The sequence below is a fragment of the Rutilus rutilus genome, assembly GCF_951802725.1.
Source record: "Rutilus rutilus genome assembly, chromosome: 4".
In the NCBI taxonomy this organism is placed as follows: Eukaryota; Metazoa; Chordata; class Actinopteri; order Cypriniformes; family Leuciscidae; genus Rutilus; species Rutilus rutilus.
This window is the reverse complement of record NC_140212.1, coordinates 40,798,210-40,810,925: the sequence shown is the minus strand read 5'-3', so window position 1 is coordinate 40,810,925 and position 12,716 is coordinate 40,798,210. Positions and strand designations below refer to the sequence as shown.

At 36.0% G+C, this 12,716-nt stretch overlaps 2 protein-coding genes across 2 annotated transcripts in view; one reads left to right on the top strand and one right to left on the bottom strand.

Annotated features, from left to right (window-relative positions):
* Window positions 1–12,716, bottom strand: part of LOC311289246 (membrane-spanning 4-domains subfamily A member 8-like) — a 450,268-nt gene that overhangs the window by 59,841 nt on the left and 377,711 nt on the right. The gene's annotated exons all lie outside the window — the stretch shown is intronic.
* LOC311289250 (membrane-spanning 4-domains subfamily A member 4A-like) lies at window positions 2,492–12,684 on the top strand. Its single transcript, XM_084407094.1, has 9 exons — window positions 2,492–2,717; window positions 3,991–4,171; window positions 4,375–4,485; window positions 4,578–4,652; window positions 6,161–6,283; window positions 7,109–7,225; window positions 7,532–7,594; window positions 7,735–9,125; window positions 12,458–12,684. Exons 2-8 carry the CDS (start codon window positions 4,016–4,018, stop codon window positions 7,813–7,815), a joined length of 726 nt encoding a protein of 241 aa, XP_084263220.1. The 5' UTR covers window positions 2,492–2,717; window positions 3,991–4,015; the 3' UTR covers window positions 7,816–9,125; window positions 12,458–12,684.

Here is a 12,716-nt window from a genome sequence, read left to right as displayed (position 1 = left end):
ATCTTGCATTAACCAATGCCATTTGTACCAGTCTCCAACGGGAGCAGCGAAGTTCCATCCGAGACCACAGTCGACTCGATATAACGCAGATTGTTACCATTTACTCCTCTCGAACGACGCTGAGTCACAATCCGCGAGGATGGTCTCCAGAAAACCAGACCGACTGGATGCAAACAGGGAAGTGTCTCGATTGAATTACCTCCTGAAATTAACAAATGCCTTTCAAGCTTCCACGCCACTCTGGCTTTCACAGCGATTCCCGCCCGTCTACCACGCCCTCGCCGGCGTTTGCTCCGAGACTGCTGGCACCCTGAAACTAGGCCAGTCCAAGCCTCCACCGGTACAGACGGCATAAATCGCGGGTAAAAACAACATTTTCCACTCCAAGTGAGATCTGCCATCACTGCGTGAATGTGAAGCAAAGTTTTGCAGTCATAGGTTCGTAGAGAGTAGTTGGGACTAATAAAACATACAAATAAAAACAAAAACAATAAAATGGACAACACAGAGCGACGGCCAGCCAACACTATACACGGCGCCATCTTTGCTTCTACTGCCATATACATAAACAGAATATTCTCTTTCGTTTTGAATTAGATCATTAAAAAGTAAACACTTAAAGGGTTAGTTCACCCAAAAATGAAAATTCTGTCAGTAATTACTCACCCTCATGTTGTTCCAACCATGTAAGTCTTTCGTTCATCTTCGGAACACAAATTAAGATATTTTTGATGAAATCTGACGGTTGCATCACTCCTCCATAGGCTTTCAGAGGGACCGAAACTCGTCGGCCCAGAAAAGTTATTAAAAACATCGTTAAAATAGTCCAAGTGACTACAGTGGCTCTACATTACGTTTATCATGCGACGACAATACTTTTTGTGCGGAAAAACAACAAAAATAACGACTTTATCCAACTATTAGTGTTCTTCAATGTGGGCCTCTGACGAGAGTTCACGGGAGCCCCACGACGCATGCGCGAGAACTGAGATTACGGCGTTCTTCTTCTATTGTTACTGGCTGCTCACTCCTTAGGAGCAGGTGTGGGGGATGTTTTCTTGGCACACTTTAGGCCCCTTAGTGCCAATTGGGCATCGTTTAAATGCCACGGCCTACCTGAGCATTGTTTCTGACCATGTCCATCCCTTTATGACCACCATGTACCCATCCTCTGATGGCTACTTCCAGCAGGATAATGCACCATGTCACAAAGCTCGAATCATTTCAAATTGGTTTCTTGAACATGACAATGAGTTCACTGTACTAAAATGGCCCCCACAGTCACCAGATCTCAACCCAATAGAGCATCTTTGGGATGTGGTGGAACAGGAGCTTCGTGCCCTGGATGTGCATCCCACAAATCTCCATCAACTGCAAGATGCTATCCTATCAATATGGGCCAACATTTCTAAAGAATGCTTTCAGCACCTTGTTGAATCAATGCCACGTAGAATTAAGGCAGTTCTGAAGGCGAAAGGGGGTCAAACACAGTATTAGTATGGTGTTCCTAATAATCCTTTAGGTGAGTGTATATGGAAAAGCTGATAAAGACACAAAAGCTGTATTTACGTTTAAGTCTTCACAGTGAGTTTTGCACATGTAAGCAGCTTTCTCTACCATGAACGAGATTACAATGTTATTCACCGATGCTGATGTATAGATGAAACGTTAAATCTGAGGTAGTAGACATATGTCTCTCGGTTGTTTAGTTTTCTTAACTTTATATCACTGCTGTGCTGCAGAGCTGGGGATTCCCTCAATACATCATTCTCCAGGATCCCCTAGCGGCCAGGACACTTAATGCTTGCATTGGAATAATTTAAAGCATTATATGTGAAACATTTGTATCTATTGTATTATTACATGTATAATAATCAGACATTTATATTCACACTGCAATAAATATATAAACATCATAAAAAAAAAATCACCTTAACAAAACTGCATACATTTTGATTTGAATTGTTTAAAACAATTAAAATAGTATTTGGCCTGTGGAAATGAATGAATCAACTCTATTCTAAAAACTTTATTTGAGAAGTATTTTATACAATTTATTTTTTTATGGATTTTTTATATATATTTATTCTAAAACATAGCAAGGATATTGGATCATTTTTAGCAATGCAATGTATATGGCACAAATGGCATTTATAGTCCATATCTAATATTTTCCAATGTCTTGTAGTGCCTTTGATGGTGTTAAACATGGTATAATGTGGATGGAAATATGAATGGAAATGATACAGATGTACATAGTGTAGTAGGAAATGTGAATTTTAACAGGTATTTTGGACCTACAAACACACTTCCAGATACATATGCACACACACACACTTACACAGAAGTCCAAAGCGCAGAGGACGGAAAGGACGCAAGAATGCCCATTGGGAAACAATAATGTTACCGAAAACCCCCTCGACTGAAGCAATAGAAGGTTAATGTTGCAAGATTTGTTTCCTCTGGAAAAAAACCAAGAAACTGCATAGGAACAATGTAACCCAGTTCCTATAAATATGACTGCATTTTGACTGTTAGTGGCTGCATTTTTTATTTTGATGTCGTTTGCATCCCTAGGGAGAATTTAGTTCTCTTCTAGTTCAGTTTTCTAACTGAAACTCTTTTTTCCTTATATTGCTCTGCTGTATTATCTTAACTTGTAGACTTCTGAGGAGAACAAGTTATTTTTTACATCTATTGCTTGAACTGCTAACAAGGTAATTAGCCTTTGTTATATTCACTCATACAGGACTGCCCTGTTGAGATTGAATAAGCTGAAATTTATAACCTGTAATGTTTGGATGATTTGCTACAAGTATTAATCCTTGTGTAACCACTTTTTTAACTTTTGTTTAAATAACATTTTATTTTATTTCAGCAGAAAATAATTTTATTTGAAAATTGCAGTGACAATTCATTCTCTCTCTTCCAGCACACGCGCGCGCATCTCTCTCTCTCTCTCTCTCTCTCTCTCTCGGCAGAGGGGAGCAGCGTTTTAATTCAGTTAAACACAGATATTAAGTTGCTTCTCTAATTTTACATGCAAGTATAGCATAAATCACAGCGCAGATATTGTTTTTATCCTCTGTGTATTTGATTTCATCAGACGACGGCTCGATTATCAGGATTTTTGTGCAGATTAACATCTTGGAAGGGAAAGCTGGTTTTGTCATAATGGGTCGCGTTTCAGTCACTATTTCATATTAATTCCGTTGTTCTTTCTCCCTTTCCCCCCGTGATTTTGTCTATATTGCGAATATAAGACGACCAACCATTTTTCAGCCTATTTTTAGGACAAAAACCTTGTCTTATATTCGGGTATATACGGTATTTAAAACATTTTCGGACCTTTTTTCCTCATAAAATTGAATTGGTGTTATCTCTTGCCATGAAAACAACTCTGAGGTTTCTACTAATCTTTCATGATTTTTCATGTTCATCACTATTTCAAAATAAAGGCCTGAACACGCCTAATGAGAATGAAATATTCTTGTTGCAATTTGATAAATTACTGCTCCTCTGTAATTTATTTTTGAAAAACAGTCATCAAATATGAAAACTAGATTGTAAGCTTTCAAATGATAAATAGTTTGTCAGTACTTTAGGTTTTTACAAAGTTTTTGCTTTTATACTCACAACTCTCTTTGACAACATCGCCCTCCTGTGGACATCACAACCATTTTTGGTGACAACTTCCAGTTCGTCACAATATTATTGTTTTCAATATATACTGGCAAATGTCTCACCTGTGAGATGGTGACAGCTGTAGATCAGTTTAAACGAGATGTTTGTAATATAATATCTGTGAAGAGTTATTCGAGTTACCAATAATTCTGTGACACAACTGCATTCATAAGTGTTTCCAGAATATGAAGACCACAGATTGTAATAATAATAAATATGAACATATATTTTAATAAATACACAGGTAAGATTATTTATGAAAATCTATTTTATAATCTTGTTTTTACATGTCTTTATTTTGTACAGGTCGATTTCAGATTCAGAAAGAAGAATGTCTAGTACCGTCATTCCCACAAACTCGTCGACGCTGATCATCCAGTTTCAGGCCCCAGAACAAACGGCTCCAGTGACTGTTAATGTGCCACTGACAGCTTCAGCTCCTCAAGGACTTCAGGCTTTCCTGAAAGGCCAACCAAAAGCACTCGGGGTGAGAAATCTTTCAATAAAATGTATTTTTATACGTGTGAAGGAGGAAAGGTACGGAAACAAATCCAAAAAAGCAGTAGTACAAACATTAACAAACTGTTGAGATGGGTGGGTTTTGTTGTGCAGATCTGGCAACCCTGCTCAGCTAATAACTGTGAGTCACTATTCCCCTGCAATAAGAACCTGTTTTCTGGTCTTCCTCAGATTGTCCAGATAATAATCGGTCTGCTGATTCTCCTGTTGGGAATCGCGTCTACATTGAATCCATTTTCCATCTTTGTCTTGAGTGGTATTCTTTTTTGGGGATCTCTCATCGTAAGCAAACAATTTACAACTTAAGTACAGTTCTGTCTTTTCTAACACAAGCTAAATATTCTAACAGAAGAATCCTTTCTCTCTCCTCTCAGTACATTATCACAGGATCACTCTGCATTGCTGCAGATAAAAAACTCCATGGCAAAGCCTCCTCCAGTTTGTGTTTGGTATGTGCACATCATTGTTATTTTCAGGGGTCCAAGCACAAACTTTATTTAATGTAACTGGATGAAAGTAAAAGTATTAATTTCTTTCAAAAAGAAAAAAAGAAAGTAAGAAAATATTACTGAAGCCCAAAACTTTTGAACGGTAGTAATGATTTCTGAAGGATCATGTGACACTGAAGACTGAGTAATGGCTGATGAAAATTCAGCTTTGCATCACAGAAATAATTATATTTTAAAAGTATATTCAAATAGAAAACTATCATTTTAAATTGTAATAATATTTCACAATATTACTGTATTTTTGAGCAAATACATGCAGGCCTGATGAGCATAAGAGACATCTTTCAAAAACATTAAAAGTAGTAATTGTAACGCAGTTCGTTGTTATGGGAAGAAGGAGGCGGGAACCGGCGAACATTCAAGTATTTTAATAAATAAATAAACCAATACAAAAACAAAAGTATAAGCCAGCAGCCCCTCGCGGACGACTGCTGGCCACACAAAACAGGAACAAAACATCGCGCAGGTGTTGCTCATCAGTAATCACGCCACCGGCCTTGTCCTGCTCACCACAGTAATGTTTCCAAAACTTTTGACTGGTATTATATATATATATATATATATATTATGTTTATTTATACATATATGTGGATGATATGAAAATATCAACAAACATTCACAGCACAGCACTTATATATATATGTGTGTGTGTGTGTGTGTGTGTGTGTGTGTGTGTGTGTGTGTGTGTGTGTGTGTGTGTGTGTGTGTGTGTGTGTGTGATGATGTGAAAATACCAACAAACATTCATAATACTTCACTTTTTCCACATTTTGTTATGTTACAGCCTTATTCCAAAATGGATTAAATTCATTATTTTCCTCTAAATTCTACTAGTAATACCCCATAATGACAACGTGAAAGAAGTTTGTTTGAAATCGTTGCAAATTTATTAAAAATAACAAAAACAAACAAAAAAATCCCATGTACAGGATTGTGTCGAGGCTCAGATCCATTTTGGATTAAGCCTATAACATAACATAACATAACATTACATTATGTGGAAAAAGTGAAGCGCTATGGATACTTTCCGGATGCTCTGTAAATGGTTAATTTGATTGACTATGCATAAAATCCACTATATTCTCATAAAGATCAATGAAGTCTAATCAAAATCTAATCAAAGAAATCAGTGATCTCCAAATTACCTTTAGTTTTACATGATACAGAAAACATGTCAAGTTGCCAGATATTGTAAAATAGTACATAGAAGAATAGTTCCACACACAGACACCCGTATTATATTTGAAATTATAAGACATTTATTATATTTGAAGAGAGATATTGCCATTGTATAATTGTACTGTCTTCATGAGTCATTTGTACTTGGGCCTGATAATTGCAACTTTATTATTTATTTTTATAGTGCTCCATATATATTGTTTCATGATCTGCTTTAACACACTGGGTAAAGTGCTTTCTAACTAATTAACTATTTTTTCTGTCTATAGGTGAAAGCTTCACTTGGAATGAACATCTCAAGTGCTGTAACTGCAGGCATTTCCATTATTCTCCTTTCAGTGGAGTTTGTTATAGGATATAACTGCGGTGGTCATGAATGTAATGATTACAAGGTATGTGAACAACTTTTCTACTCACAGTTTTACTTGCATTTAATAGAAGAATTTCATAGACCTCTTAATGTTACTGATAAATCACAGCTTGATTTTAACACCCACCTAATGCGTGTGTATTTCAGCAGTCACGTGTTACAGTCACTCCTGCTAGCCGCTTCGGCGGACTGAATTTCATATATACATTTTTCAATTGTAGTCTTAAAAAGTCATCTGAAATAATAAACTAAGTGCAATGTAGTGGTCAAAAATAGCGACAGCGAGTTACACACAAACCCACCTCTCCTCACTCACTCATTTCATTTGCTCCAGAAATTTATTCAGACACCATCAACATTTCTCACATTATCAGTTTATTCGCTATAGTTTAGAAAATGGTAATAACAAACTACAAGAACTCAGAGTTATCAAATCAGTTGATATTTCACTGGTTTTGTTCATCCTTCTGTTAGACTGTCACACAAATGAATTAGGTTGATTAGCTGTCATCTGTTAAATTTAATTACACAATTACATAATACCAATTTAGATCAACCAATTACCAAGAAATGCTTGATTTTGTTCAGTCTGTGTGTAAAAAGGTCATATTAGCAATTAAAGAAAAAACACTAAAGCAAAACATGGTCAGGTCAAAGTGTCTGAATAATTTGGTAGTCACTGTATGAAGAGTTTTTGGATGAAGAATGTCACAGTTTACTTTATTTTGCTATTCTCACTTACATAAATGAACTGTAGTGTAGTTGCACCCACTAGTAAGCCAGCGTATGAATGAGTAACTATCATTTATTTCATTGATATTTGTGCTAATGTTGAGTGTTTTCTCAGATCATCTTCCAGGGGATCAATGGTGTGTCCTTGGTATTCTCTATCCTTGAGTTTATCATCTCCATCGTTCTGTCAGCATTTGCCTGTAAAGCCAACGCCTGTTGCTGTTCTCAACAGGTGAGTGATGCGTTCAGGGCTAGAAGCTGAGTGGCCGCTATGGTTGCTAAGCAGTTGCTAGGGTTTTCTGGGTGGTTGCTAGGACATTGCAGATTGACAGAAAGACGGATAGTTTTTCAATTTCTATTGTTTTAAAATAATCTGCACAAGTTTCCACACCAAAATATTTCAGCAGGATTTTTGTCTTTTCCTTTTCCATTTGAAATAGTGTTGTCTATAAACCTGTAATACTAGAACTGTCATCCAATGTTATTAAATTTATATTGCAGTAAGAAGGTATAAAACGCAACATGTATTTTTCCAAAGGTGCTGAATGTTCACCAAGTTGTTATTCCACAGTCCTATGCCTTTAGACCCAATCCATCAGAGGTAAGAGAAGCTTGTAGCACCAGTCTAATGGGACTTTGTGGAAAATATAAAATATATGTGTGTGTGTGTGTGTTCAAAAATTTATTAGAATTATCAATAAATAAGCATTAAAGCTGATGGCATACCTGTTTTTCTTGCAGGTACCTCTGGTGAGCGACTCTTCCGTGCAGATGTTCCCCCCACAATACAGTAAATGTGCTGATCCTAAATATGAATATTAAAAAGTGGACAGAGCTGTGGTCCTGCTGTTGGGTTTGATGCTTTCACAGGACACACTGGTTCTTCCAGTGATTCAGGTTTTGTCCACACTAATACGTGTGGCATCTTTTAAATGCTGTTTAAACTTGTGACAATTATTGATAAATAACATTGTTGTTAAAAAAAAGAAAAACATATTTTTTTCTCTGTTTTGTCCTTCTGTCCACACTGAGACGCATTTTTATTAATAAAAAACGTTCTCCAAAGTGGATGAATTTGAAAACACAGTTTTCGTGTTGTGGTGTGGACTGTCAAAACGGAGTTTTTAAAACACTGACGTAAGTTTAGTCATGTGACTCATATTCATGTTTATACCAGTATTGTGCCTGTTATGTATGATTCACTTTTACACTGTTGCTAAAATATGTTACTTTACACACTCTTCATATCACAGTCCTGCAAGGAAGACAGAACATTTACTTGCATTTGCTGTTCTTCAGTAAAACATGAGAGCAGTCTCGCTTTAGACCAAACATATAATGTTGACTGAGCGCATCAGTGAATGCTGAGATATTTTGCTAAATAAAATAATCCTGTCAGAAGAATTGTGCGATAAGTTTATTTACTTTTCCATCTGTATCATCTCAGTGAGCTTTTGTGAGGTTGTACGCATGCGCTGTAAGGTGTATTCAGCGTTTTCAGGAGGGATTGAAAAAACCCCAAAGTTAAAGATTAGAGTAGCACAAAAAGCAGTCTACCCTGATTAAGTCTCGTTTCTTTTCTTTCTGGATCTCAGGATTAGATCTGTTATTTTCCAGTGATAAATGGTCAGAGTTTATTTAGAGTAGTCAAAAACAGAAACAAGCAGGACAACGGCGCACCCTCTAGAAGCAACCCATAACTGAATTCAAGGAATTACGTCCTACAGAGTTAATGTAAAGCGTTGGGTTCATGTTTCATGTCAGTCATGTTTCCTGTCTTGTCATGTGATTCTCTTGCCCTCATGTGATCCTGCCATGAGCTTCCCTAGTCTTTTGTGTCATGTTGTCATTGGTTAATTGTCTAATCATGTTTAACGGTGTGTCTTGTTTAGTGATTAGTCCTTAGGCTTGTTGGACTTCTTACAGCTCTGCGCAGACCGATCGGCGTCTGACTTGAAGCAGTGCATGCCGGTTAGACATTTTGTCCAACTTGATACAGCGCCGACGCCACATGACGTATGCCATCAAAGTACCGCGAGAGTAGCCGGAGAACTCAGCCAGCGCAGCTTCTCATGAGCGGCTGCACAAGCTCTGATGACGACACAGCTGTTCCACCGCATGACAACGATCACGTGTGTTTCTTGTTTATTCTCACACCTTTAGTTCCACTAAAGCTCACAAATCAGTTTTTTATAACAGTAAACACTCTTTTCATGTAGTCGCGATGTTATATTGTCATGTTTTTCAAAATAAAACTGACAAAAAAAGCCTACTCTTCAAATACAGTTTCTCCAAATGTGTTTATTATTTTAGGTAGTTATCACGATAATCCATGTCCAAGTGTCCATTTCATCGGATGAGTTGGTTTTTATTCGTAATTTGACACTATAAACTAGGGGTGTAACGATTCGTTTTAACAACGATTCGATTCGATTCGCGATTCATGGTTGTCGATACGATTCAAGGACGATATTGGTTCATTTAGAACGATCCGATCCGAAACGATTCAGTGACTTGAAATCGATTCAGTAACTTTTTAGCCAAAAATTCTTGTAAGGGAATCAGGTATCAATTAATTATAGATATAAACAAACAAGTAAACAACAATTAATATAAAATGCATTCACATTTTATTTTAATAAGTAGGACTGAACGATTATGACAAAAATGATAGGCTAATTGTTGATTATTCCCTTGAAATTGTAATTGTGATTATTAATTACGATTATCACAACATAGAATGATGTTTTGAATAGTTTGGCCATGGGACCCACATTTCCGCATGGTCATCAAGCCGCGGCCCACCTTTTTAGGAATTATAAGCCTATTATAATACATTTGTTTACACAAAAATTGTTGACACACAAGTTCTGTCCCCCTTTACTTAACAAATTTTTTTTAAGAATATGACAAATACTGATAGACAGTAGGCACTGCGAGGTTAAGCTAATAAATAGCAGTCCCAAACTAGTTTTTGTTAATACAATCTTGGTATGAGCCACCACAGTCATATAAAAATATACAAAACCAGTAAGTGGCATTTTGTTATGGAAACAAACAACAATTAGAATACCATGGTGATACACAATACTTAGAAGAACTGGTAAAGAAACATGGAAACTGCTCCTGATAAATAGCAACACACATGACGTACCAATAACGTAATTTATTGGTATTTTACTTTTATTTCTTAACTTACTAATTTACGACGTTGCATGCTCGTATTTCTTTTGCGCTTTAGTGAAGTGATACAGCGCGCTCCGGCGCATTTGCGCGTGCAATTGAAGAGTGCGCGCTACTGCAGTATAGCGGCTGAGAGGACAGGACAGTCCGTTTTTCTGAGGCGAGAGACTTTGCGCTGCTTGTTGTCTTTGCGCTGCTGCTGGTGCGTCACGCATGGCGACGACGACACAGATAGGCAGACTGAATCGAGTAACGTTTAACGTCTTTATCATTAAAAGTGCAAAGAAAAAACATCCATATAAAGTCTAACGTTCTTAAATCCAATGCGCTATTTCCTAGTATCGATACAATCGATTCATTACCTTTTAAAACGATATATCGTCCGGAAGGCCAACTTGCCGAGCACAGATCGATCCAGTTGGATCGTAGGAATATAAATCGATACATCGATGTAGTTGATGAATCGTTACACCCCTACTATAAACCATGCTATAAACACACACTGACCTCCTCGAGCTTTTATTTTGGCACTTCCAGTTACCGGCATTTTGAATTTGCATATTAGTTAAATATTTAGTTTCACCCGAAACATTTAGATTCAACATTTAGATTTAGATTTAACATTTAGATTCAACATTTAGATTTAGATTCAACATTTAGATTTAGATTTAACATTTAGATTCAACATTTAGATTTAGATTTAACATTTAGATTCAACATTAAGATTTAGATTCAACATTAAGATTTAGATTTAACATTTAGATTCAACATTTAGATTTAGATTCAACATTTAGATTTAGATTCAACATTTAGATTCAACATTAAGATTTAGATTCAACATTTAGATTTAGATTTAACATTTAGATTCAACATTAAGATTTAGATTCAACATTTAGATTTAGATTTAACATTTAGATTTAGATTTAACATTTAGATTCAACATTAAGATTTAGATTTAACATTTAGATTCAACATTTAGATTTAGATTCAACATTTAGATTCAACATTAAGATTTAGATTTAACATTTAGATTCAGCATTAAGATTTAGATTTAACATTTAGATTCAACATTAAGATTTAGATTTAACATTTAGATTCAACATTTAGATTTAGATTTAACATTTAGATTCAACATTTAGATTTAGATTTAACATTTAGATTCAACATTAAGATTTAGATTTAACATTTAGATTTAGCATTTAACATTTAGGTGTAACATTTAATATTTAGATTTAACTATTTAAAATCTCTCTAAGTTGACAAATATTGTTGTAAATGTGCTAAATGTGACAAAATGTTGCTGTTATTTTCAGCGTGAGCCGCTTTACAAATGGCGCCCCATACAGACAAAACCATTATCGACTTATGTTAAAAGTTCTCCGCAAAATACCCTGCAGTTTTTTGTCACAATCCATTAACAGGGCTCTCAAGTGTCAAGCATTGAGCGTGACAGTCACTCATTTCGGTCTTTTGTCACGCACTCCCGCCACACATTGTATTTCTCACGCAGAAAAACTATTTATAATATATTTAATATGCCGCAGCGCCCAAAATTTCTCTGGCAGCGCCGCTCTCACTGTAAATAACTGCTGGTTTCATAGTAGTGAGAGCGGCGCTGCCAGAGAAATTTTGGTCAGACCAAGACTTCGGTGCTCAGAACTCAGTGTTTATTTCAACATTTCTCTTATATGACTTGACATCGTTCCACCCGATTACATTGTGCATCTCCAACCATAACATCTCTTTCTCCTTTTTTTCACGTTTTTTCTCTTTTCTTACGCTCGCGATAACTTGCACCATCTAACTTTATTTAAACCTTCCCATTTCAATTCTTACAGTATCATATTTTGGAGCGCGGTCTGCGTTTGAATGTTTCATATTTTGGAGCGCACCGTGCGTTTGAAAAGCAAAACGCACCAAACAATAGGCTTCATGTTTTTATATTGTAATCAATATATTTTTCTCTAGCGTAGTTGTTACTGAAATCTTATGGAAGACTTACTTTATTGTTATTATTATTTTATGCAGCACTGCACGTAGCCTATGCCTACAAGGCACAACAAACCTGGTGTTCATTATTGTTGGAAACATTTGTGTGTGTGTGTGTGTGTGTGTGTGTGTGTGTGTGTGTGTATTCTGTGATTTTTGAAAATAAATTGTAACCAGAAAATTCTAAAATCTATTCCAAAAATCGTGCAGCCCTATATTTTCTCTTGATATCAGTATGGTCACAGGTTTTTTGTTTGTTTGTTTTTTTTTTTTTTTTTTTTACATGGCCCAGATGCCACTGAGTCCTGCTGACTTCAACATTCACATAAGTCTCTGTACATGAACATGGTAAAGTGAAAATCAAACACCATGGAAATGAAAGGTATGTACAATGTTTTTAGGAATGGCACAAAGGACTCTGTCTTTGGATTATTGTTTTCAATAGTGTGCATTTTGTCATTTGTTGTGTATCTTTGGATTATGTTGTGTTGTAAATAAATCCAAACAATCTAAAAGCCATTCTTTTTTTAATCTCCTCATTCTTTGTGAAA

Coding starts and splice junctions, on each gene's coding strand:
- LOC311289250 (XM_084407094.1), top strand. CDS start 4,016: ATGTCTAGTACCGTCATTCCCACAAACTCGTCGACGCTGATCATCCAG. Junction 4,172..4,374: donor GCCAACCAAAAGCACTCGGG/GTGAGAAATCTT, acceptor GGTCTTCCTCAG/ATTGTCCAGATAATAATCGG. Junction 4,486..4,577: donor TTTTTTGGGGATCTCTCATC/GTAAGCAAACAA, acceptor CTCTCCTCTCAG/TACATTATCACAGGATCACT.